The 25,844-nt window shown below is 52.2% G+C and overlaps 8 protein-coding genes across 8 annotated transcripts; 5 read left to right on the forward strand and 3 right to left on the reverse strand.

Annotated features, from left to right (window-relative positions):
* Nucleotides 1-1,480: 1,480 nt before the first annotated feature.
* DYS1 (Deoxyhypusine synthase) lies at nucleotides 1,481-2,745 on the forward strand (the record flags this gene model as incomplete). The annotated part of the gene is made up of 2 exons (XM_051728194.1): nucleotides 1,481-1,693; nucleotides 1,885-2,745. The coding sequence occupies 2 exons, from the start codon at nucleotides 1,481-1,483 to the stop codon at nucleotides 2,743-2,745; spliced, it is 1,074 nt and encodes a 357-aa protein (XP_051592076.1).
* Nucleotides 2,746-3,542: 797 nt separating this feature from the next.
* Nucleotides 3,543-7,824, forward strand: J4E82_001888 (uncharacterized protein; the record flags this gene model as incomplete). The annotated part of the gene is made up of 2 exons (XM_051728195.1): nucleotides 3,543-3,947; nucleotides 4,012-7,824. 2 exons carry the CDS (start codon nucleotides 3,543-3,545, stop codon nucleotides 7,822-7,824), a joined length of 4,218 nt encoding a protein of 1,405 aa, XP_051592077.1.
* Nucleotides 7,825-9,585: 1,761 nt separating this feature from the next.
* On the forward strand, nucleotides 9,586-10,908 carry J4E82_001889 (uncharacterized protein; the record flags this gene model as incomplete). The annotated part of the gene is made up of 3 exons (XM_051728196.1): nucleotides 9,586-10,130; nucleotides 10,180-10,505; nucleotides 10,565-10,908. 3 exons carry the CDS (start codon nucleotides 9,586-9,588, stop codon nucleotides 10,906-10,908), a joined length of 1,215 nt encoding a protein of 404 aa, XP_051592078.1.
* Nucleotides 10,909-12,700: 1,792 nt separating this feature from the next.
* On the reverse strand, nucleotides 12,701-15,822 carry J4E82_001890 (uncharacterized protein; the record flags this gene model as incomplete). The annotated part of the gene is made up of 6 exons (XM_051728197.1): nucleotides 12,701-13,269; nucleotides 13,347-13,454; nucleotides 13,508-14,952; nucleotides 15,010-15,137; nucleotides 15,202-15,505; nucleotides 15,560-15,822. 6 exons carry the CDS (start codon nucleotides 15,820-15,822, stop codon nucleotides 12,701-12,703), a joined length of 2,817 nt encoding a protein of 938 aa, XP_051592079.1.
* A 1,308-nt stretch (nucleotides 15,823-17,130) lies between these two features.
* On the reverse strand, nucleotides 17,131-20,052 carry J4E82_001891 (uncharacterized protein; the record flags this gene model as incomplete). The annotated part of the gene is made up of 2 exons (XM_051728198.1): nucleotides 17,131-17,306; nucleotides 17,355-20,052. The coding sequence occupies 2 exons, from the start codon at nucleotides 20,050-20,052 to the stop codon at nucleotides 17,131-17,133; spliced, it is 2,874 nt and encodes a 957-aa protein (XP_051592080.1).
* Nucleotides 20,053-20,756: 704 nt separating this feature from the next.
* J4E82_001892 (uncharacterized protein) lies at nucleotides 20,757-22,747 on the forward strand (the record flags this gene model as incomplete). Its single annotated transcript, XM_051728199.1, has 4 exons — nucleotides 20,757-20,832; nucleotides 20,885-20,944; nucleotides 20,992-21,487; nucleotides 21,535-22,747. The coding sequence occupies 4 exons, from the start codon at nucleotides 20,757-20,759 to the stop codon at nucleotides 22,745-22,747; spliced, it is 1,845 nt and encodes a 614-aa protein (XP_051592081.1).
* A 623-nt stretch (nucleotides 22,748-23,370) lies between these two features.
* J4E82_001893 (uncharacterized protein) lies at nucleotides 23,371-24,456 on the forward strand (the record flags this gene model as incomplete). Its single annotated transcript, XM_051728200.1, has 3 exons — nucleotides 23,371-23,499; nucleotides 23,572-23,754; nucleotides 23,845-24,456. The coding sequence occupies 3 exons, from the start codon at nucleotides 23,371-23,373 to the stop codon at nucleotides 24,454-24,456; spliced, it is 924 nt and encodes a 307-aa protein (XP_051592082.1).
* A 565-nt stretch (nucleotides 24,457-25,021) lies between these two features.
* Nucleotides 25,022-25,584, reverse strand: J4E82_001894 (uncharacterized protein; the record flags this gene model as incomplete). The annotated part of the gene is made up of 2 exons (XM_051728201.1): nucleotides 25,022-25,369; nucleotides 25,423-25,584. The coding sequence occupies 2 exons, from the start codon at nucleotides 25,582-25,584 to the stop codon at nucleotides 25,022-25,024; spliced, it is 510 nt and encodes a 169-aa protein (XP_051592083.1).
* Nucleotides 25,585-25,844: the final 260 nt, after the last annotated feature.

The raw sequence follows: 25,844 nt of genomic DNA on the forward strand, positions 1-25,844 counted from the left end.
CCTTGGGGGGTATCCGCCGCCAAAGTTGGATGGCCTTCGGTCTCGGTCCCGATAGGGCGGAGACCTGTCGCGGGCATATCTGCCGTTCTCCGGGTACCGTGAGGCAGACATGTCGATGATTTCTTACTGTAAAAGGAACTTGCAACTGCGGCATGGGCACGGGTAAAGGTCGTATGTCAGAGCAGATGACGAATCTCCGTCGTGATAGCAGGTCTGAATCGCGTGCAGTAACGTCGTAAGGGAAGCTGTCGCAAAGAGAAGAGAAAGTGGCCGGGTATAGTGTCTTATGTCGATCTCAAACGGTACAGTACAATTGGTCGAGCGAATCGCGGTGTCCTAGACTGACGTTGGCCACAGGACGTCAATCGAAGTTCGTGTTTGCAAGCCGTGGTAGACGAGGCGCTAGCGGCAAGGCCCGTGCTTCGAGACCAGGAAATTAGGGAAAGCGCCAAACCCCCGATCCGCGGTGGAACAGGTGCAGCTTCTCGGCGCCGGGAGCTGAGATTCGATCTGCTATCGTCGCCTTTACGCCCAAAACGCCCTTTTCGTGCTGCAAACGCGTCAAACTGGTGCTGGAGGTCAGGAAAAGTCGTCCAAAGATGGCCGTGAGTGTTAAGAAGCGCGTGGTAGTCAACAAAAGCAGTCCCGTGCCGTGTTGAAGATGTTCTGCAGCCCGTTGACGTGGCGCTGGGTCTCTTTGTGAGGGAGGCCCGGGCACGTGAGACTGCACCTTGTTGGTGCTGGAAATGAAGAGTAGAGCGACTCTTTAGCCAGGCAGCGCGCCGGTGATCAGTGGCAGCATGGTGTTGTGTCGGGTGTCGTTGTCGCAAGGTAGGAGAAAGGGAACGTCGAGGAGACCAGACACGAGAACGAAGCACTGACCTGCACCTGGGCAGCCATGACGGATGCCTGCAAGTCAAAATGGACGCCCCGGCTGGCCTGCAACGGCCTAGCGAGGGGAATCCATTCAAGCATGACAGCCCGTCTCTGATTGGACCCAGATTTGAACATTCTCGATTATCTGCAGGGGTGGCAGCCGCTGGTTTTGCTTCAGATTCCAGCCCTGGCTCCACTAGGGGATTTGATGACGATCCCACCCGCGCCCTTCACCAGCACCAGCAAGACACCGATGCATGGCAGCTGAAGGACACGACGCACGACTGAAATGCCGCCTGTAGCACCGTGTGACGACGCGACACTGTGGCACTTCCAGACGTTGATGACAGAAGGGCTGGCACCCTCCTTAGCAGGATCGACCCGAGAACTAGCCACACAGTGGCAGGGATTAGACTGCCATGCGTTAGTCCCAGTCCACGGGTGTGGGGGCTTCCTTTTGTCAAAATCTGCCGCCGCACCGACTCACAAATAGCACATTACGAAAGCTGCAAACGTCGAGAGTGCGCCGAGCAGTCCGAACACACGTCAAATTATCCAGGCAGTGCTGCTCCATCGACCGTTCACCACAAAAACGCCTATCACCATGGCTAGCAGCTCTTCGGCCCCTACCGGCGCCACTGATGCAGTCTTGAAGCCATCCGAGCCCGTGCCTGAGGGTGCGCAAGAGGTGCAGGGCATCGACTTCAACCAGTATACGTCGCGCAGCATCACAGTCGAGGAGCTGGTGGGCGGTTATGCCAACATGGGCTTCCAGGCAACTTCGGTGGGAGAGGCTGTGCGAATCATCAACGACATGGTAAGTTGCTTCTGCCCGGAATATCCGAATGCGCGTGCTGCGGCGTGTCAGCGTCAAGTGCGGAGACAGCACTTGCGTATGCCGGGAAGTTCCCGTCCGTGCACTGTCCCGAAAGACGAAACATTTAGCCTGATTTGGCGACGCGACACCACCGTATCGAGAAGCCTGGGGTTCCTGCTAATGAGAAACAGCGCGCATGGAAGGACACTGAGACAAATGAGCCCACGACGATATTCCTTGGATACACGTCGAACCTCATATCTTCGGGTCTGCGCGAGACACTACGGTACCTGGTCCAGCACAAACACGTCTCTGCCATCGTGACAACTGCAGGCGGTGTTGAAGAAGACTTCATCAAATGTCTTGCGCCAACCTACCTCGGCGCTTTCTCTACTCCCGGCGCCGGGCTGCGAGCGAAGGGCATGAACCGCATCGGTAATCTTGTCGTCCCTAACAGCAACTACTGCGCGTTCGAGGACTGGGTAGTGCCTATCCTGGACAAGATGCTGGAGGAGCAGGAGGCAAGTAAGAAGACAGACGAGCCATTGCACTGGACACCAAGCAAAATCATCCACCGTCTGGGCAAGGAGATCGACGACGAGCGATCCGTCTACTACTGGGCATGGAAGAACGATATTCCAGTGTTTTGCCCGGCGCTGACAGACGGAAGCCTGGGCGACATGTTGTACTTTCACACATTCAAGTCGTCGCCAGAACAGCTACGCGTCGACATCGTAGAGGACATCAGGAAGATAAACACGATCGCAGTACGCGCGAAGAGGACCGGCATGATTGTCCTAGGTGGAGGACTAGTGAAGCATCACATCGCCAACGCGAACTTGATGCGCAATGGAGCTGATAGTGCGGTGTACATCAACACGGCGCAAGAATTTGACGGGAGTGATGCGGGAGCGCGGCCAGACGAGGCTGTCAGTTGGGGGAAGATCAAGCTAGATGGAGATAGCGTCAAAGTATACGCAGAGGCGACGGTAGTGTTCCCGCTCATCGTTGCGGCTACGTTCGCACGGGTTCAGCGGTCGCAAGGGCAATGACAAAATGCAACTTGTAGCACACCAACAGCTCGTATAATGGTGACGGAGACACTGCTGTTGACCGAAATAAGTGGGCTGGTATGGGAGCCATGACTGCTGTATGGAGCAACGTTGTTGGCGCGGAGAGCTGACGCAGGGAAGGCGCGGTCGGGCCCACCTTCCCCACTAGTCTCAAAGCTCTAGCGTGACTGCCTAGCCGGTCACTGTGGAGCGTTAATCGATAAGGGGAGCTGAGCTTCGTGTTGATGATGCTGATGACGATGGCGCCATGCCTGCGCAGCCTTGTGCTATGAGTCAACCAGCAACTTGGGTATTCTGAGAGGCTGTGAAGGGCGCAGAGCCTCCAGGTTGAAGGCGTTGATGCTCAAGCTCCATCGGTTCGGGATAGCGCAGCGCGTGGGCCAGCCGATTCCCAGGTAGCTTTACCGCCTCACTCTGTCCCTCTGTTGGCCATCGTGCCGCATGCTGGTAGGCTGCAGCCTTCTTTAAGCTCCAGCCACGCCCAGATCCAATCTTCCCTTGTCCAAACCAACTTTCTAATATCTAGCCATACCCCTAGAAGCACCCATCGCTTGCTGTTTCTATTCGTAACTATCCATACACTTCATCGACGCGATAACGCTACTAGCTTGGTACACTTACCGATCAAAAGCAACACACCACCGACGTGCAGCCTCGTGCATAACTTCTCTCACCAATCCGTCCATCTGCACTTTTACCCAGCCATACCTTCACCTCAAACTGCCCAAACGCTCTTTCTCTCCACTTTCACATGCGCCTACACCTACAGAGCAAACATGAGCGTCAGCGTAGAGCAACCGCTACACTTTAGCCAGCAGCTCTCCAGCCCACCACATTCGCCAAACCACGTACTTCACGCGCACACGCCAGCTTCTCCTCAACCTCCGCAACCACCACCGGCTGCTGAACTAGACATGAATACCTCAACCTCTGCTGACACGATGCCGTCTACAGGCCAGAATCATGATCGGGGCGATGCAGAAATGCAAGATGGAGATGAGCCCGCCCGTCGCGATGCTTCCACAAACACCATCGCTGTTGAGATATCGGCTATAGACGAGGACGCCATGGACGTCACACCGGATGTCGAGGCGGAGTCGTTACTGCCAAATGGCTCATCTGAGGCGCAAGAGGCTACTATCACTACACCGGCATCACCTGCGCCTGTGCCAGACGATACCGTGAGTCAGACTCTACCATCATGAGAGCGCTTCAACTTGATTGTTCATTACTGACGCTGCCTAGACAGAGACAATCATTCCCACAGACCCCCCTCCACCCGTTGACCCCGACGCGCTACCTCCACCTGTCGATCCAAGCACACAACCCCCGCCTCCTCCTCCGCCAGTCGATCCCCCGCGCTCCGACTCAGGATCTTCTGACGACGAAGATGGTCTCCCACCATGGCATCCGTTACCAGAAGACTTATCGTCGCCTGACGAGGGAGAATTGAAGGAGATCGAGGAGCGGGGAGAACACAGTGCTCTGGATCACGAATACTGGGAGGGCGAAGCGTTCAAGCCTCTGGAATACCCAGAGTACACTGCTAGCGAAGCAGGGCGTATTCACTGGGCGATCGATGCATACAATGGCACGCAGGACAAGCAGAACCATGAAGTGGTCATGAAGTCTGAAATCGTCACTATCGGAGGCCATCAATGGCAAATCAAGTTCTATCCTAAGGGGAATGATTCGGATTATCTCAGCGTCTATCTCGAATGTCTAAGTGTCCAGGACACAAAGGACAACAAGGATAATGAGTTCACCAAAGACGTGTCTAGCGACGAAACAGTTGAACCAAGGGGAGAGAAGAAGGCAGATGAGATTATGGTGACCGCCGAACATGCACCAACAGACAGCGTGACCGAGGCATCTGCTCAGGTCGTGAAGCTTGCGCAAGACCGACGTGACAGCGCCAAATCAGCATCAGAAGACGTTGAAATACCAGTAGTCACTCAGCATACACCCCTTCCGCTTCTTGGGTCGAAGAAGATGCCTAAGCGAAACAGTGTTGCCGCGCAGATATCGGTTGTTCTGTACAATCCAACAGAACCTCGGGTGAACTACTCGCGGAATGCTTTGCATCGTTTCTGCAAAGGCTCTCCTGACTGGGGTTGGACGCGTTTCCATGGACCGCACTACGACATCTCTCGTCGCATACCCGGCCAGCGCATGGCACTCCTTCGTGACGACAAACTTGCCTTCACTGCCTACATTCGGGTTGTGGAAGACCAAACCGACTGTTTGTGGGAGCATCCGATCAGGGAGAACCCGTGGGACAGCTTCGCGATGACAGGACTACAAGGCCTCATGCTCGGAGAAAACGCTAGTGCGCCTGGCGGCAACATGATCTCTGCAGTCTCCTCATGGATGCTTTTCAAGCCCTTCCGGAATCTCTTGTACAGCATCAACGTTCCAGATCCCAACGATGAGCCATTCACTCGGCCTAAGCCACTCACCAGTGCTTTGCAGCAAGTCTTATACATGCTACGAACTCAGGTTGAGCCTGGGGCTGGCCCTGTCGCTCTCGATGATATCATCGATGCATTAGAGTGGTATCGTATACACGAGGGTCTCGACAAGTTGGATGTGATGGAGACATGGGAAGTCTTGCGTCTCAAGCTTGAGGAAGAGCTCCAGGGTACACCTTACGCTGCACGACTGGATGCTATCTGTGGACCGAAACGCGACTATTCAACCGGTAGACCAAGTTACCGTGTACCTGTAGAAGGTGTGGACAGCATGCAAGATGCTGTTAATCAGTCACCTGATCTCACCATTTCGGGGCAGCATCTGCCAGAATTGTTGACGATTGAGCTGGATCGGCACAAATTCGACAGTGTGAAGACACGCTCGCACATCAAGGTTCTGAACAAGGTGACCTTGGATGATCAAATAGTAGTTGCCGATACTCCGTACACACTATACGGGTTCGTGGTCCACAAGCAAACACTTCAGTCTTACGTATACCAACCGATACTCCGACCCGAAGGACCAAATTCACGCTGGTACAGCTATTCTGACAGCAAGGATGAGAATCATGTCAAGTGCCTTTCCAAACACGAAGCAGTGGACGCGCATGAAGGCAAACCTAGCAGCACTCAGATCATTGGCAATGACCCCGTGGCATACATTGCCATGTATATCCGAGACGATGTAGCTCGCTCAGCATTCATTTCAGACACTGAGTCAGAGCGGTGGAACGTCCCAGAATGGCTCAAGTTGGAGGTAGAATCCAAGAAGAGTTCAACTTCCCTTCCTCCGATGCCGCCACCACCGATCGGCGAGCCAAACTCTGTGGTCGATCAAGAAAAGGGAAAAGAAGTAGTCGCAGAGCCGCCAAAGTTGCTTGACTTCCGTGTCATCGATTCTCGAGCATACCTAGAACATGAAGGTCCGGGTGTCTTCGACGCTTTTGATGCGCGTTGGGAAGCTGAAAACTCAAAGCACGTTCATACATTGTCGCTATCAAGCAATGACGGGTGCAAAGACATTCGTGAAAAGTTGATGGGTGTTTTGACCGATGTCAAGGATCCGCGACAAATAAAATTTTGGTTCCTTGATCCTACACGTGGAGCGTTCGATCGACCGAACTTTCTCAGCACTGGAATTATTGAGTTCTCTGCTGGCAGCTACAATAGATACACAGAAACCAATGGGTGGACTCTGGAGGTGCCGCCATCTGCCTGCCGGAGGATCTGGGTGCATATCACCGACTTTGAAAAGCTTCCTGAGCTTCCAAAAGAAGAAGAGAAGGGTCCGGAGGCCTTCCACCAAAGCACTTCTTCTTCGTCTCTACCGGGAGCTGATGCTGAGATGGATGCGATCCAAGTGGTTGAGAGTGCTGTCGAGCCATCTTCTAGTGCCTCACCACCGCAGATACCTACACCATTGGAGGATACGTTTATGAGCGGTTCCGACGAGCCTACTGCTGCACTATTGGAGCAAGCATCGCCTCGCGGGTCAGAAGTTAATACTCCACCACCGCCGCCACCTACAAACAACACGGAAAGCAATGATACTGCTATGTTAGAAGTGGAATCAACTCCCGCCGTTGACCCACCGGCTGTTGATGTCATAATTCCAGGCGCCGGCCCTGGTGATACCGAGATGGGTGGTACACAAGAAGACATGCCGCCACCTCCACCTCCACCAGTTGAGACCCCTGTACAGCACCTGCAACCACCCCCGCCAATGCGGAGCCCCACACCTGAACCACCTCCCGACGAGATCTACTTCTTCCTTAAATTCTGGAACCCTGAAAAGCAAGCCCTAGAGGCACGAGGATCGCACATCGCACTCAAGTCTGCTAGGGTAGATGAGACACTTGTGGTATTGCTTGGCCTGGAAGACAAGAAGAAGATGGAGATGTGCGAAGAAGATGAGTTGACTAACACACGGTCTCTAAAGCATCGCCGCACCTTTGCGCAAGTGGATTTACACAACGCGTGTATCATCGTCGTTTCGTTACCACTCTCGGCTGAGAAGCGTAACGCACTTGCAGCCCGCGCGGCATTTGCAGACCCCCAGAGCTACCTCCAATTCCGCGCTTTCGCACGCAATTTCCCTCACAAGCTGCAAGGCCACTTCACCTACAACTACTTCTCTAGCGAATACTACAAGGGCGAGATTGTCAATGGTTTTGCGCACGGTCACGGTACTAGGATATACCACTCTGGCGCCACTTACGATGGCTCCTTCCGCCTGGGCAAACGCTACGGCCATGGCCTGTACACTTTCCAAAACGGCGACACATATGACGGTGACTGGGTCGACAACCAGCAACACGGTACTGGTACCTATGTCGAAGCCGCAAACGGCAACACATATGTCGGCGGATGGCAGAACGACAAGAAATTCGGTGAGGGTGTTACGCACTGGAAGAACGCCCAAGAATCTGAGCGACTGTGTAGAATCTGCTGGGATGGGGAGGCAGAAGCGGCTTTCTACGATTGCGGTCACGTGGTAGCTTGCTTGACGTGCGCACGGGAGGTGCAGAATTGCCCTGTGTGCAGGAAGCGTGTGTTGAGCTCTATGAAGCTCTACTACGTGGCTTAGTTTTCTCAAGGGCAGCTTCTACCGAAAAGGTATTGCGAAGTCTCTTGCAGGACCACACAGCATCGATTCAAGGGCGCGCACGCGATATGTACCTTCAAGGTCGGGTTCTGAAACACCCTTCGTTCAAAGACATAAATGGGCCGTATAACTTGGAGATGAGAATCAAGGAGTTTTTGGTTACGGGCATCACAAGAACGAGATAAGGGGTATCGTGATAAGTATTGGCTATGTATGAGTTAGGAGTCTGGATGGTTTGGGTTCGGGCGTTTTATTCGGTACTCTTTTATTTCAATTTCTTGTATCAGGGTGCTAAGGCGTAGTCTCTAGACGGCTTTACGATCACCATCAGATCTTCACTTCTCGACTCTGTGCTTCAACCAATTCTTGATTTGACAGAACGAAACAAATAGTTGAATGCATATTGGTATCGGAATTTACGTCGCTTCTGCAAGATCAATGAATTCAGTGTGTGTTGGACTGGATGCAGGTGGCCTTTGCGCAAGGTCATAAATGAACAGGTGAGTGCTTAAACACCATAGTCTGGGCAGTCGCACACCTCTATCCACTCGCTTTGCCATACAGCTTTGAGTGCACTATAGTTCTCAGCCTGGGTTGACTGAGGTGTACCTCTTGTTCCTGTAAGTACGGCATTGCTCTCAGTAGAGGGATGCATGATAGTCCTGCACTACAATTCTCTGCGTGAAGATGTACGGACATGGCTATGCCGACGCGATGGCACATTGACAATCTTTCGGAGTACACATATCCTGTGGATATTAATAGACAAGACTTCGGTAGTTGTTCTCTTGGCTGTTCAGGTCATCAAATGTGTCGCGCAAGTGTATCCATAGAGCCCGGTGTTAAGTATCGACGCGTTCGAGCGGTTCGGAAGTGGGACTTCGGACTGCGGTATACAGGTTCGGGATCCGAGCGATCGTTGTGATTGAGACGCTGGTCGCATTGCGATAAGGAAGATGCATGCACTAGGCTGTTTCGTTAAATCGAAACGCTGGATGGAGCTGCAGCAGGCGCGGACGCGGTGGTACAGGCAGAATCGCTCGACACGCGACACGCGACGCGCTGTTCCCGCAAGCACGGCATGTGCCGAGCGCATTACGTCAACTGCCAACCCGACCTCCTTTCACCACTTGCAATCCTGTATGCAGCGTCAGACCGATCTTACACGTAAACACTAAAGCGATTTCGCAAGACGCATATGCCAGCCTTGACAACGAGCGACGGCTCTTATCCAGCTTCAAGCGCTCAGTGGTGATGCACGTCACCCAGTCTTTCAACACGTTTGTTTGTATAAAAGCTCGTCAGAGGGCACTACTGTCTTTCGCCCAGAGACTGGTTTTAAAAGAGTACACCAGATCCTTCCGCCTGCAGTAAGAATTGGGGGACACTCTTGCCCGTTGATAAGATGGGCTGCATATCATGCTCAGGCAATTGGATAGAGCAGCAATCTTGCACGGAAGTGCCATGATCGTTTCATTTGATATCTGTTCGTCTCAATTCCTACCGTTGCCTCTTTAGTTCGATACTGAGCATTGACTTTTGGTTGTATGAGTGCACTTCTGCGCATCGCATACTCACCGATAGTTACGTTCATTCACTACCACAGGAACGTGCGAGAGGCTTCATAATCATTCAGGCGGGGTAAAGGTCCGTGTCTTTGGCTCATCCTCATAAGACCTTCTGATCGTACACACAATTCTACTCATTGCATACTCACCACGACTAACTGCTAGAACAACAAAAATGGCCCCTTCAACCCGACTACGATCCAGGCCAGAGCGCCGCATCAACTATGCCGACACTTCGGAAGCAGAGCTCGAAGCTGGCACTCAAGTGCCGTCTCAGCCTGTCGCATCAACTCAAAAGCGTGGGAGTAAGCATGCTCTTCGCGTGAATAACATACACGCCTCATCTGGATCTCCGGATGCCTCTCTCATAGTTGCTCCCAAACGCGCCGCTCGTATCAAGGCTGGCGCGGTCGTCAAACCGAAAACAGGACCGAAGGCGCGCAAGAAGGGTCCGATACCGCAGAAGAAGGAGCGGCCGTCAAAGCAAGAGTGCTCGATCTGCGCGACACAAAAGACCACTACTCGTTCATTCAAAGCTCCTCGTGATGCTTGTGAGCATCTTCAGTCTATCTGTAACTTGTGCGTTGCAAAGATGCTCAAGACAAAAGTCGCTGAACGCCAGCTTGAGGAGGCTGAGCTGAGCTGCCCCTTCCACGAATGTGGTCATCTGCTAGACTATACGGCTCTCCAGGCCATTGTCAGTAAAGCTGCGTTCGAAGAGTAAGTCATTTCCCATGATGCGACTGATCTATATGCTGACCCACTATAGCTATGACAAAGCCGTTACAAAGCACGCTCTATCCATGGGAGAGTCGTATGTGTCCTGCCTTTCCACAGCCTGCGGATTGCACTTCTCAACTCAAGACTGCGAGAACAACAAGCATGGCAAGCAGCTGGTCGCATGTCCCTACTGCGACTACGAGATCTGTCTGAAGTGTAATAGGCCGTGGAAGTCGCATGGAAAAGGCAGCTGTGATCAGGCGAAGAAGGCAGAAGAAGAGCTGTGTGTGAATGCTGTCAGGAAAATGGGAGCCAAACCATGCCCTAACTGCGGTGTGAACATCCAGAAGAACGGAGGATGCGATCATGTGACTTGTAAGTGTCAAAAAGGCCTATATGCAAGCCGCCAAGTTCGATGCTAACAGACAGTTTAGGTGGAAAATGCCACCATGACTTCTGCTGGGTGTGTCTCGCCGGATACACCAACAACATTCGGCACCGCGACGACTGTCCTCACGCGCGGGTTTACGTTGCTGCCGAACCTGGCAACTGGGCTCAGGACAATTTGACCGATGCGCAGATTAACAACTTGATCGCCCAAGCAGCCGCTCGCCTCGATGATCCTACTCATACTCCTGTGGCTGCTCCTGCACCCGCCCTCCAACAGCCACCAGTGCCAGCTCTACCCGCAATCCTACCTTTCGCTGGCATCATCGTTGGAGGGTTTCTGGATGTCGTTAGAAGGGCTCGCGACGGCGGCGGCGAAAATGCAGGTTGATTGCCTAATCATGGTCCTTCACTCCTTCTGGAACTTAGTCCCGGTCTTGATGTTGGCGTACACGTAACGAGAAGGCGGCTAGGAGTATGGGTATAGCGTGTGTTATGGAAGCCATGAGTGACTCGTCGTCAGTAATGGGCTTTCGCGATACCACAGGTTAAGGTGAATGGCAACCGTACCCGTGCAGGAGAGTGTACTCTAAGTATATACTCTTATGAAATACAGCAAGTATTGCAATAAACAATGCAGTGAGGCCCTTTGGATATAATCTAGTAATGCCGTGATGCACTTTCCCGGGTTCGAACAACGAACGATAGCAGTAGCGCTCCACCCCCAGGCATGATTTCTTCACGCGTGACAGCCTGTTGTCTCTTCATATACACTCGCTACCGGAACCAGATATTGCTACACAGGACTATGATCTATCTCGACTAAGGCTACATCATGAGCGATACCAACTCTGACGACTGGGTTGACTCACCTAACGACTCGCCAGAAGTAGATGAGGATAGACAAAGGTAAGACAGGTCTCGCGCTGAGCTTTAGGCTTCGCAAACACTGACATTCCTCACTTTAGCGAAGCGGACAACGTGAATGCTAGTTCAGTTCAGCAAGATGAGCAGCAATTTCCGCGAAGGAGCTTGGAAGAAGTAGAGGAGACTGCGTACGTATCTGATCCTCACTGTCAGACTTCGTGAGACTACTGCGACCTCACACATCTATGTTTTGATATTTCAACTAACACATTTTAACAGCGCGAACGCACGCAGACGCACCTCATCCCTATCATCAGGCATCGCAGCTATGTCACCCACCGAACTCGCTTCTGCCCAACCACGCCAACCCACTCCCCCACCTCCACCGCATAGTTCTACTCTGCCCAATCAAATTGAACATGCGCCCGATCACGACCGGAACCGCTCCCCCAAGGTAATTTGAACCCATGCGAAATGCATCTGAGACATACACTGACTTCGTATCTTCACATCCACAGTCCTCTTTACCAGACTACCATAACCCGGACTCACCGACGCAGAAACGGGGGAAGGGCGTCTTTCGCAACCCAGTAGCAGATACATGGCGCGAGGACGCGTACATGAAGAAAGAGCCGACTCATCAGAAGATGACCGCTAGAGAAGCCAGCAAGGTGCAAGATAGGTGGAGATGCGAGTACTGCGGTCGACTGAATGAGAGAGGGATTGAGACAACTACGCCGGAAAATCCAGCCACTACCGAGCTGGAAACACTGAGACGTGACACTGGGAGCATAAGGATCGGTGCTGCTGGGCCATCGCGAGCGTACGTGTATCTTCTGGGGTCATACAACTATCTAACACTATTTCAGATCAACAGATCCATTATACGCCCACGCACCTTCAACTTCCAGCGTGTCTTGCGCAAGATGCGAATACTGCAAAGAGAAGCTTCCTTTCAACATTATGACGTACGACGTTCGTGAACTATTCGAGGACGGTATAATATAGGGTAGTGTACATCGGTCTGAAGCGGTCATACAGGTGTTGAGACCAAGAGCTAGGGCTAGAGTAGCACGCAGAGTAGCGTTTAGGCGAAGAGTGAATTTAAGGAACGAGGAGGCAGAAGCAAACGATCAGGAAAGGGAAGAGAGCATGAATCGAAGAGGGGACCAGAGTGAGGGGAATGATGCGAGGAATGATGAAGATGAGTGGGAAGACGACAATGAATAAGCGGATTGCGGGGATGGCGAGAAGACCTACCCACACAGATGTAGCAGTACGTTTCTGGGCCGATTACCATTATATCATCAGCCATTCTACCAACTACCCAACCACCAAACCAACCCTCCAACCCCTAACGTGATCCCGCCATGCCATGCCAAACCCCAAGCCATCGCAAACAGAAATTTCGGACTAAATACGGTCCAAATGAAAAGATGTTGTCTCAAAACAGTACAAGCCAGCATGACAGCACCCAGCATAGCTCCAGTCCAGAACGTCAACAAGGCAACATGTCCCACCCACTCCTTCTTCTCCTTCCTTATCTCTCTACCCTTCTCTTCTTTCCTTGCAAGCTCGTTCAACCACTCTCGTTCCCTAGCTACCCAGTCCGCAACATGAAGTTCGCTAGTATCAATGTAGCGCTCAGTACGGCCATGAGAGCCTAGGAGGAGGATTCCAGCTAGAGACCAGTATACGGGTCCAGCCCAGTTTGACAGGAAGACTAGAAGGCCGACGGCTAGGACGTTGTAGCCGGAGATGCCGTTGTAAGAGTTTGAGAGGTCGATAGAGGAGATTGAGTTGCTGTTTCCGAGAGCAAAGAAGGAAGTTTGGGTCAAGAGAAGCGTTGTTGTGGTTACAGCTGTGGGAGTGAGGTCGAGGAGGGCTGTGAAGTGTGGATTAGTTTCGAGAATTCAAAAGTGACGAGACTGTGTGATCTAGGTATGGAATGTGATGACCTACTGAGGAAGAAGTATTGTAGTCGGAAGAGAAAGTAGAGAGGTATGTTCTGTGCCTTTGTTTGCGTGAGGAGGAAAAGCGTCATTAGGTCGAAGAAAGCGACAGCGAGTTCTGCAAAAATGTTAGCAATCTCCTGAAATCCACGCACGAGGCTGTCAACATACGACCGTTGCCCTGTTTCCCGCGTTTCTTTCTCCGCTGCGACCTTGTCCACTCGGCGAAAGCGACCCAGGTCCCACTCAGAAGCAGCCCTCCAAACACCATGCGAGCAAGACCAACAAGCTCCAACGTCTCGACCTTCTCTACCAAGCCTGCGCTGAGACCATAGGTCAGCTCTGGCGCGTCTTTGACGGTGAAGGCAAGTTTGAATATCAATGCCGTTCCGCAAAGTGGCAGTACAGCAATCGTTCCAAACATGCGGTTTTGATCCGTGGACTCAATCTCTACACTGCGATGTTTCTGCTCTGTATCGAATGTCGCAATAGAACGCGCAACGTGCCTGGCTAACCGGATTGTGATGTCCATGTACGTAGCGCTGATCAGAATCCAGAGGAAGACCGAGGCGTTTCCGTGGAAGATGCCACTGTTGACAATGTCATCTGCGCCGGCGTACTTCTGCCCGGTCTGGTTCCATCGTCTGATGATCCTATGTATAGCTAGTGCCATGATGGCAGGGTGGAAAATCCAGTTGTTGTACCACTCCTTTCGCATGTTGTTAAAAAAGAGACATAGGAACCAACCAGATGTGGCCCAGTACCAGAAGTTATGTTCTTCTTCAACGTATGAGGATGCGAACATGAGTATCGCATACAAAACGAGAGCGAAGCCATAGTAAAGGCCAGCCGGTGTGGCAGGTCGGAAAGCAGGAAGCGTGAAATAGCTCAAGGCGCAGATGAGGAAGGCTGAACCGGTTCCCAATAAGAGGCGAGCGACGTTGTAGTTCGAAGCTGTGCTAGACATCATTTCCTGGGTTTCGTGCATGAACTCGTAAACCCGATCTTGGAATTCAGCACCGTTACTAGTCGCACCAACAGCTGCTTGCCAGAGACATGCCAGCAACTGACCGTCTGGCAGATGCGAGCGGCTTTCTCCAGACTCGAAGCACGTAAACCCCAAATCGTCTTTCGTCAGTGGCTGTTCGTCGAATCGTAGACTAGTATACTTGGCTTCGACAATTTTCTTCATCTGCTTAGCATTGCGGTAGAGAAGTTGCATGCGGTCCGACGGCTTGTCCCAAAAGCCCAAGAATTCTTTCAGAAAGACGCCCAGGTTATTCTGTGGAACTGGAAATCCGAGCAACCCTGCCAGCGTTGGAGCAATATCGCTCTGTTCAACCAACCGGTAATACTCGAATTCTCCTTCATTCTTGGGTTTGATTGGACTCCGCTTATCAGCAGATTCAGTGACCTTGGTGAGCTTCGGGCTCATGAAGACGAGTGCTGGAGAGGTTTCGCCTGGCGATGAGCCACCGTGGTTACCGCCATCGTTCATGCCGTGATCGCCGCAGAGAACAAACAGAGTGTTGGACAGGTGGTCTTCGTTCTCGATGGCAGAGTAGATGTCGCGAACGATGCCATCCATCTCGATCTGTTTAGGAACCATATTCGGACTAGACACACATCAGTACCCTGCATCGAGTCGAGTTTATTTGCCAGGATTTATGCACCTCTTAGGACCAGCCTTATGCCCAATGTGATCCAACCCCAGGTAATGCATAACCATGGCATTCCAATCACTATTCAATAACTCGTTAGGAATATGTCTCGTCACGTTGTTGTCAACCTCTGTGAAATCCTGCGAATTTGAAAATCAACATTTTATTGCTCCTATATACAGCAGTGGGACGCTTATGACTGACCGAAACGAAGAAGCTGCTTGTCCCATCGGCGCGCTCAAACATGTTCGGAAAGAGCTTCAGCCAGGTGTCGTCGCCGTACATGACCAGCTTGCCTTTCTCGTTACCATAGTCCTTTGCCTTGATTTGCGCAAGCCATGTGTCTTGCGTAGCGAGTGTGGACGTGGTATCCGATTCGGCGAAGTTTAGAATTACGTCTACGAAGGAGGGTATGGAGCCTGTGGTTATGGCTTTGACGCGGGGCATGGTGATGGTGGGAGAGGTAGCGTGGGCCGTGAATGGAAGCGCAGTGCCATCTCGAATGAGGCTAGCCATTTGTCAGTCATGATATTGTGCGCGACGTTCGAGGAAAAGGACGTACCTCTGCACGAAAGTCATGCCGCTTTCCTCTCCATACACAAAGTCGCTTCTCAGCGCATCGACAACCATGAAGACCAGCTTGTCAAAAGGTGCCTCTGGTGGCTTCCGCCAACCCTCACCCATCTTGTCAGACGATGAAAGCTCTTCATACTCGGCTAATCCGGGCATGAAAGGTTTGTATGGGAAGAAGCCAGTCGCGAAGACCAGTATCGCGACGGGGATGAGCAGGTTCGCAACCGTGAGAAGAACCGTTCGAAGCGCCATTGTGACCTATGTACCTCTGGATTAGTTGATGAAGAGTTCAAGGCGCGTTCATAGCATGATGAGCAATTCCAATGCCAGAAGGGAAAGTTCACGCGTCCAACATGGTATCTAGAGACGCGACGTTACGTTTGTGGCTCTGAGAACTCAGGGTCCAAGCTCTAGTCCCAAGAGGATCTAGTGGGTAACGCTATGGAGCCAATGACATCACTACCTCGGATGGTGAGCTTCCCAAATGTCAGCATCTGCTCCGAGCAAGCATCCATGTATCCAACGCCATTGGGACTTGCTGGTTTAACGAGAACGAGCTTGCCTGTCTGCATCCCGGCTCCGCACATCTACTTTGCGATCCGTTCTTTCCGCTCCGCCAGCCGCTTCCCGAACTCCGGCCGAACTTTCGAAAAGCAGCTCTTCGCGTACCTCCAGCAACAACACGTTTCACACACTCCTAGATCATCGACTACAACATCCAACATGTCATTTATTCTTCCTGGCCTTCGTAGAGGCTTGATGCTCAGCACGCCACTTATCTTGTCGACACCTTTGCTGGTATATCAGTTCCGAAATGCACAGCCCATACGATGTGATGGCCCGGATCCGATCACTAAAATCACAAACGACCTCAAAAGCAACTACGTAACCGAAGCGAGAACACCAGTCATCACTCAATCAGGTGCTATGAATCCGAAAGCAGTCCGTCAAATCAGCATGGGAAGCATTCTGGGTGTGATCGGAGGGCTGGGAATTAGTGTTTTCAGCAAACCTCTGGCTGTGTTGATTGGATTGGGAATATTTGCTCTGCAGGTACGTTTGTTGTTTCATTTGTGAAAGTTGGACTGGAATCTAGGACATGGGACTGGGATATCTATATGGTATATGCAAGACACGCTACCGTTTACCATGCTTTAAACTTTCTAGAGAACGGAGTTGACATATGGCAGTTCATCGAGTCGCGAGGTATTCACGTCATACCATATTCATTCCTGGAGCGCCGGGTAAAGTCGATGAATGTCCGCTCACTAGTGCGCGACAATGTGGCCTTCAAGTTGTCCTTCGGTCTGACTTTCGCGATGGCAGCGTTTGCCGAATTTTAAAATCTTGATTTTGATGTCTTTGCTCAGTACGCATTCGGCTGGTGGAAGCCCTGGGCGAAACGATGTGCTGGATTCATTGCTTGGGGCTGCAGCTGCATTTGCAGTTGCTTGCAAGTCTGCCAAAAAGCTTTGACAGTTTCCTTGAAAGCTGCCCCGCTTCTTGCATTTCTGTACATATGTCAGCATCAAATCCAAAACTCGCAATCATGGACAAGTCTTACCTGGTCATGCTCTCGATGAGCTTGCGCACCATATCCTGAACGCCTTGGTCTTGCTGAAGGCGCTGCAAAAGCGGTTGCTCTGCTAAAGAGTTTGTGATGTACGTCCTTGAGTTCTTGTCGGCTCTTATTAGAGCACGTAGGGGTGCGATGATATGCTCTAGACTTGTGAAATCTACCTCACCGCATATATTAGCTATGAGAGCAAGCGTCACCGCTGGACCAAAGTGAGCTACGATCTCCTGCGTTGTGGCCTGATGAGGGCTATGAGTATTGCCTGCCAATTCGAAGATATCCTTCCACAATTTGGCGGCTGCGCGTTTTGGTAGCACTTCAGGCGACTTGATAGACTCAACCGTGAAGCCGAACATGCCTGATAGATTCTCTGGTGACTCTTGCGTCATGATTGTTGGATCGGTGTTGATGAAATTCTGAACGAGTTCTATGCAGCCGACGGCAATTTCGGGGTCATTGCGTGGATGCTCCAGTGCTTGCATGATTCTCAGATCGTGTTGAAGCAATCGCTGGGCCTGAACCTGGAAGCCTTCCGGTTTATGATGCTTGTGTGACGAGATCCAGCAGCATGCTGTCTCCAAGACAAATGGCAGTCGCGGCGTCTGCACAGTGGTCTTGGTGATGAAGTCGATAGCAGCAGAATGTGGTAGTACGAAGGGACCGGAGACAGTTTCCTTGAACCCTGTGCGAAGAACAGAACACGCCGCTTCGATCATCTCGTCGTTACCAGGAAACATCGAGGTCATGTAGTTGATGAGGTTGATGACCTGATTTTGGATTTCTTTGCCCGGCCCTTGCTGCCAGAACACCGAAGGCTCCTTGTCAGATTCCAGGTCCACCACTTCTTCGTCTGAGGCTTGCATTGATTTTCCGACGCTCGCAAGGCACTTCAAAGTGGTCAAAGCAAGTACTTGACCTACTTCTATATCTCCTCCTTCTTTGGTGATGTTGAGTGATTGCATGGCATCGCGTGTAATGTACTGAAAGAGCTGTCGTACACCTTCAAATTGCTTCTCTTCTGTGGGCTGAGCTTGTACTATAGCGGCGATACCTTTCAGAACCATACTCTTGGTGAACTCTTCGGCCGTTGGATAGGTCAGGAATTGCTCGTACATCTGGAAGAAAGAAGGCAATTCTCCAATCAAGGACTTCCGGCACTCGGAGCAAAGTGAAGCAAACGACTTCGCGGCTCCGTGAGCGATAGCTGGTTGAGCAAGAGCGGTGAGCAGAAAGGGTAGAACTTGAGGGAGGAACTGAGGGTTACGGAGGAAGAAATGGTTCAGAGCTGCGACGAGCTCTACTGCGGTCCTTCGAGTGATTGCAGGAACACCAGGGGTATCAGAAATGGTTGAGAAAACTGGTTGCTCGAACAATCTGATCAGACGATCGTCAGAGCTTCGAGTTAAAGCGTCAGCGATGGCGATCAGACCAAAGAGCCCAGTCTCGAGCTCCAACCAATTGCCAGCACTCAGTCCACGTAAGGCAAAGTCGACGAATTGATCAGTAAGAACGTCGCGTAAAGGCTCATATGCTTCCATGATGATGTCTCGGACATCGATTCGAAAGACTTTAAATGTCTTTCTCGCGTCAGAGTCCCACGATTCAGTGACATCAGCGGGTGGATAGATGATCTTCTGCACAAGCTCAGAGACGGCCTGAAGCACATTAGACTTTGCAGTGTCCATCCAGTCTGGTGGTTGCTCTCCCGCAGTATACAAGAAGGTCTCTTCGGCGATAGCGCTGACATAATTACTCCAGAAGTCGAGTACCACCGGCGCGACTTCGTCTTCGGCGCCTACTGGCTCGGGGTACTTGAGAAGATCATGCAAGAAGGACATGACCTGCTGATGATGTGTACTTCCTGGCTGGCTGTAAATGACTTTGGTGTCAAGCAGAATCTGTCCATATGCGACGATGATCCGGGCGAGGGAAATAGTCTCAGCATCAGAGTTCTTGAGTATCTCTAGACCCCATGGACCCGAGATTGCTGACCACAGCATTTCCTGATGTTTTGTTTCGAAGAAGGTGGCATAATTTTCGAGAATCTCAGCCACCAATTCCATGGCATCTTCGACGTGATATTCCAGACATGTCAGAGCGAGCTCATTTACCGAACGGAGGTGTTGTAGCTTTTCTAGGTCGTCCTTGAATTCGGATTGGGCATAGAAAATCCATCCTGTAAAGCACTTCAGAGCGGCCACGCAAATCTTCTCCCCTTGCTGCACTGATTGTGCGTAGTTGGGGTCGTCAATGGATATTGACAACCATTTGATACCACGACCGAATGCTACATGGAGAAGAACCTCGACACTCTCTACGTTTGCTACCATTCGCTTCGCTGACTTCTGGTCTGGAAGATTTGATGGTTTCTTAGCTTCGTCAGCTAAACTCATGGTAAAGTCAAGCATAACTAGAAGCTGCTCATCGGAGAATTGGGGTAAGAGATCCCATGTCGAAGGATGTTCATCCAATGCTTCGTCTAGAACTGGACGTTGGGCGGCGAATGATGCAGCCAGGCCCCTGATACAATGGGTCCATACGGAGATGGGCTTGGTAAAGTACTGGGCCAAGGTCGAGCTGACCTTCCGGGTGGCGATAGATGAGCCTGGGCGTGAGACAAGATGGTGAATTAGCGTTGACAGCAGTTGCTGAGATTCCTCTTCGCTCAATTCAGCCGAATCGGCGTTAAGCTTGACTGTGAGAGTAAGGGCACCGAAGAAGCGAACTTGCTCATTGTCGCTCTTCAAAAGAGCATCTGCAATCTCCCAACCTTGAGGTGAGCGCTGGAGGACACGAAGCGTGGCCTCGTTTTCGGCGATCTTCTTTGCTTGACCAGGTTCGTGTATGGACTTGACCAGGCGCTCGATCTCCTCATAGGGCAGAGGGAAAGTGCCGTTGCTCGCCATGCTGAGGCTGGTATGGAGGCGCTATACTACGGGGTGTCGTTAGCTATGTTGTCAGATGTCAGGGTACCCAGAGACCAGGTTGAGCATTACCGAAAGTGGGAAGGTGCGACCAGAGAAGTGCAAGGCGCGAAAAAAGGGCGCACAGAGGCGACTGCGAACGTGTTTGGGTATGCCTAATACAACGGCGCTGTGCCCTCTATGCAGTTGACATGACTCGCTGCTATTTTGAAGTTGAGAGGACAGGCTGCTCTAGGCGGCGCAGGAATGTGAAGGTGCAGGACCAGGGCTTGGGGTGAGGCTGCGCGAAGTTGCCTCTACCGTCGCGTATGGTGGGGCTAAATCGATAGCTAACCACGACGACGTGAGCTCATGTTATGAGCTATCAAACTTCGAGGGATTTGATGCTAGACTAAATACACATGTGCCTCTCCTTGGTGCCTGAGCGTAAGAGTTCTTGCGCTTGGCAAGGCTTGATTGGAGCCCTGGGCGATTGCGCTTAGTGCGGGAATGGATGCGGCGCTGGAGACGTGTAGGCGGGGTGTCGTGCATGTACCGATCGTAGGCGCGAAGCAGTGCTATACCTTATGCTCCTCCCGCGTTTTCTAGGGCGCTCCCACGCGACAGCTGCAGCATACGTAGCCAGAAAGACGCCTCCGTTTCCTGTCAGACCCTTTTACGCCTCTGCTGCCCTGCGTGCTATCGATATGGCCAAAGTAGACACGACCCAGCGGCTGGCGGACCTCCGCAAGCTCATGAAGGAGCGCAATGTCGACATTTACAGTGAGCGCGCTCACGACTAGACATGTGAAGACAGGCAACTAACACGTGTTAGTGGTACCGTCTGAGGACAGCCACCAGAGCGAGTATATCGCGCCATGTGATGCACGACGAGGTCGGGCCCCCGCTTCCTATCGCGTCGCACCCGTTGACACCACCTAGCATACATCAGTGGCTTTACCGGCTCTGCTGGATATGCAGTCATTACGCACGAGAAAGCCGCCCTCTCCACCGACGGACGCTACTTCAACCAGGCCGAGAAGCAGCTGGACAGCAATTGGGAGCTCCTGAAGCAAGGCATACAGGATGTACCTACCATCCAAGAGTGGACCGCAGATCAGGCTGAAGGGGGCAAAGTCGTCGGTGTAGATCCGAGCGTAGTCACTGCAGCAGACGCTCGCAAACTTGCTGAGAAGATCAAGAAGAAGGGCGGCGAGTACAAAGCCATCGACGACAACCTGGTAGACTTGGTGTGGGGGGACCAAAGACCAGCACGACCGAGCGAGAAGGTTATCACTCAGCCTGAAAAGTACTCTGGCAAGAGCTTCGAAGACAAGATTGAGGATCTGTGCAAGGAGCTGGAGAAGAAGAAGAGTCTGGGCTTCGTCGTATCTATGCTGGACGAAGTCGCCTGGCTCTTCAACCTCCGCGGCAGCGAGTATGTACTTTGTCCCCACATCAGAATGCACTGCTAACAAGACGCAGCATCCCATACAACCCAGTCTTCTTCTCCTACGCCGTCGTTACGTCCACCGCAGCTACCCTTTACGTCGACGAGAGCAAGCTACCCGAAGATGTCAAAAAGCACTTGGGCGATAAGGTCACGATCCGACCATACGAGGCTATCTTTGGAGACGTTACAGCGCTGAGCCAGGAGCTGTTTGAGGCGAGCGACAAGTCAAACGCACAAAAGAAATTCCTGACTTCAAACCGGGCATCATGGGCTCTTAACAAGGCTCTTGGTGGTGACGAAAAGGTCGAAGAAACCCGCAGCCCGGTCGGAGACGCAAAAGCGGTCAAGAACGAGGTCGAATTAGAAGGCATGCGACAATGTCATATCCGTGATGGAGCTGCATTGAGCGAGTACTTTGCTTGGCTGGAAGATCAGCTCATCAACAAGAAGGCCACGCTGGATGAGGTTGACGGTGCTGATAAGCTGGAGGAGATCCGCAAGAAGCACGACATGTTCATGGGTCTCTCTTTTGATACCATTTCGTCAACCGGCCCGAACGCAGCTGTTATCCACTACAAGCCAGAGAAGGGGGAGTGCGCCATCATCGACCCTAAGGCTATCTACCTATGCGATTCTGGCGCGCAATACCGGGACGGCACCACTGACACGACACGGACCCTACACTTCACTGAGCCTACCGAGATGGAACGTAAAGCATACACGCTCGTGCTCAAAGGCAACATGGCTCTCGAGCGTGTCAAGTTTCCCAAAGGCACAACCGGTTTCGCGTTGGATGCATTGGCTCGTCAGTTCTTGTGGGTGGAGGGTCTCGACTATCGTCACGGCACTGGACACGGTGTAGGATCCTTCCTCAACGTACACGAAGGCCCAATCGGCATCGGAACCAGGGTGCAATACTCCGAAGTCTCGTTAGCTGTAGGCAATGTGGTCTCCGATGAGCCTGGTTACTATGAAGACGGCAAGTTCGGCATCCGCATTGAGAACATGGTTATGGTCCGAGAAGTCGAGACGAAGCACAAGTTCGGTGATAAGCCATATCTGGGTTTTGAGCATGTAACGATGACTCCACACTGCAGGAACCTTGTCGATATGAGCCTGCTTACAGAAGACGAGAAGACTTTCATCAACGAATACCACAAGGAGGTCTACGAGAAGACGAGCAAGTTCTTCGAGAATGACTCTTTGACACTGGAGTGGTTGAAGCGCGAGACAGCGCCCTACTAGAGGATTAGGGTACCAGTATCAAGGTAGTCTTCGGTATTGGCACGGCGTTGGCATACTTACAGCGTTAGTAGTGTATACAGCAGCATGCATGGAGCCTGGCGTTTCCAGCGTGTCCCAGGGTTCTCTAGGGTCCAGGATGAGCTATTGCCCCACTCGGCCCGAAATATCATCAGATGACGGCTCAGCTTGTACCTATCTCAGCAACGGCCACTGCAGACCAAATGAAAGCATACAAATCATCTGACTAAGCGACGGCAATTCACGGCCCTGGTTCACACTTTCCCGACGGCTGATTGGCGTGTAGACATTGCATGTGTCAAAAGGCGCGTAGCGGGGTCTAGATGTTGTCGCGCCGCCGCGGACAATGGCGGGGCAACCTCCGAGCTGCGAAGGCGGGATGGAGGGACCTTACAAAGGCAAAAAAATATTGCGATGCCGCGGGTACATGTACAGGTAATACATCGCGTTTGACTTTGACTCACGATCTTACCTCGTTTTCTCTCACTTAGACTTTAATTCTTCATCGTCTGTGATAACACTCTACTCTACGACACTACTAATTGACTTGACCTTACCTCCCATTATTTCCGAATCACTTCATTCACAACACAAGACACGTCACAATGGCAACTGAACTCCCCACCACAAACGGCCACAGCGCACAGGATGGCGAGAACAACTTTGCCGTCAAGGCCGGTCTGGCACGCATGTTGAAGGGCGGAGTCATCATGGACGTTGTCAACGCTGAGCAAGTAAGTCTCTCCAGTGCTGACGTCTAGCAATTCGAGCAACAAGACCAATTGCTAACCAATGTCGTCCCACAGGCGCGGATAGCAGAAGAAGCCGGTGCTTCAGCTGTCATGGCCCTCGAGCGCGTGCCCGCAGACATTCGATCCCAGGGTGGTGTCGCACGTATGAGCGACCCCAAGATGATCAAGGAGATCATGGACACAGTCACAATCCCCGTCATGGCCAAGGCGCGAATTGGACACTTTGTCGAATGCCAGGTACGACTTGACGACTTCCAACTTTTCTGTCTTGAGGCGGATCCGCACTTTCAGCATTTGAAAGACCCATTTGCTAACGCTTACGGATAGATCCTCGAAGCCCTAGGCGTCGACTACATTGACGAATCCGAAGTCCTTACCCCCGCCGACGCTATTCACCACGTCTCCAAGCACCCCTTCCGCATTCCCTTCGTCTGCGGCTGCCGGGGCCTCGGCGAAGCCCTTCGCCGCATCTCGGAAGGTGCAGCCATGATCCGCACAAAGGGCGAAGCCGGAACCGGCGACGTCATTGAGGCCGTCCGCCACATGCGTACCGTAAACAGCGAGATCGCCCGCGCAAAGAGCATGTCAGAGGAGGAGCTCCGTGTTTACGCAAAGGAGCTTCAGGTCGACTATGCGCTGCTCAAGGAGACGGCTAAGCTTGGTCGTCTGCCTGTTGTCAACTTTGCGGCGGGTGGTGTCGCAACACCCGCTGATGCTGCGTTGATGATGCAGTTGGGTTGCGATGGTGTCTTTGTTGGTAGCGGTATCTTCAAGTCTGGAGACGCAGCCAAGAGGGCCAAGGCCATCGTACAGGCTGTTACTCACTACAAAGACCCCAAGGTGCTCATGGAAGTCAGCATGGATTTGGGTGAGGCCATGGTTGGTATCAACTGCGGTACAATGGGCGAGGAGGAGAAGCTTGCTAAGAGGGGATGGTAGAGCAGGAATATCATTTCAAAGGCGTCTTTTGGAGGCAGCCATGATTATTATTTGGCGTTCGGGAAATACAGCTCAAGCGTGGGCTACGAAAATGTATAGAAGAATAAGCTCAACTCGCAATGACGATCAGTTCAACATGCCATTCTACCCAGCTTTCGTCTGTCATTATCAATCGCTGTGACCGAAACAGAGTTGAGCAATTGCTGTGGTGCGACACGAGAATTCGCAATGTCGTAAATCACGTCATTTGTGGAGCCGAGGTTCCGCGCGCAGTCACAATAGTTTGGAAACAGACAACGTATTTCAGATTTTGATTGGGCTACCTGCAATGGGTTGCAAATAGACGTATCGATTGCACCGTACAGTCAAGCCACCGTGATGTTCGTAACCTGCTGGCGCCCACTAGTCCTGCACCAGGGACAGCTGCAGCATCATGCGCTTGCAAAATAATCATACCCATGAACTCCGCTGCGCCGGAGACTAAACCCATCAATATATCCGCGGTCCGTGAACCTATGCGATACAGACGTACAGAGAGAGGTCAAGCAAGAGAAGGCGCATATTTTTAGCGGTCCTCGGCCCACTCGTTCTCGCGGCGAATCTGCTCCTCCTCCTCGGGGGTGAAGTCGTTCTGGATGTTGAAGGTCTTACGGATCTCATCGGGTGACTTGCCCTTGATCATGTTCGCGACGGTCTTGCATCCTACGTCAAGGAGAGCCTTGATGTCCAGGTAGTTGGCGGCGAGGATGATCTCGAAAAGCATCTCCTGGTCGACCTGCATGAACTTCTGGTCCCACTCGTCGATGTCGGTGGACTTCTTGCGCGAGTCGGAGTCGTCGTCCTGGGTGGCGGGAGGGTCGTTCTTGTGGTGGCCACACCACTCGACAACCTTCTTCATGACTGCCTCGTTTACCTGCGACTTGTTAGTAAGCGTTCTTGGAAGGTTCTGGGGAGGTCAAGACATACGTTGGGGATGGGGATAGACTCCTCGGATTCACCACCGAGATCCTCGAGCAAGTTCTTGATGAGGATGGAGCGCTCAGCGACAGGGCGCTCGACCTTCATCTCGACACCATCGGAGGTGGTAATGCTGATGAGCTTGACGCCCTCGGCAGTAGTGGAAGCCATTGCGGTAGCTAGTTTGTGTGATGTTAAGGTGGTTATAGAAGTGGGGTAAGCTGTCGATGGAGTCGAGCGGATGGACTGGATCGGCAGTTTCGATTGAAGATAGAAAGGGTGCGTTGGAGGGAGGGTCTGCAGGCTCGGGAAGTGAGGAGTTATATATGCACAGGCGTTGTGCTTTCACGTTTGCGCGTGGGTGAGTGAGGAAAGGCAACCGCGGGCGAGCAGCTCCGCCGCACACCAACAATGAGGCTAAGCTCAGGCTG

This window comes from Alternaria postmessia (genome assembly GCF_024291825.1).
Source record: "Alternaria postmessia strain BMP 2775 chromosome Unknown scaffold_7, whole genome shotgun sequence".
Classification (NCBI taxonomy): Eukaryota; Fungi; Ascomycota; class Dothideomycetes; order Pleosporales; family Pleosporaceae; genus Alternaria; species Alternaria postmessia.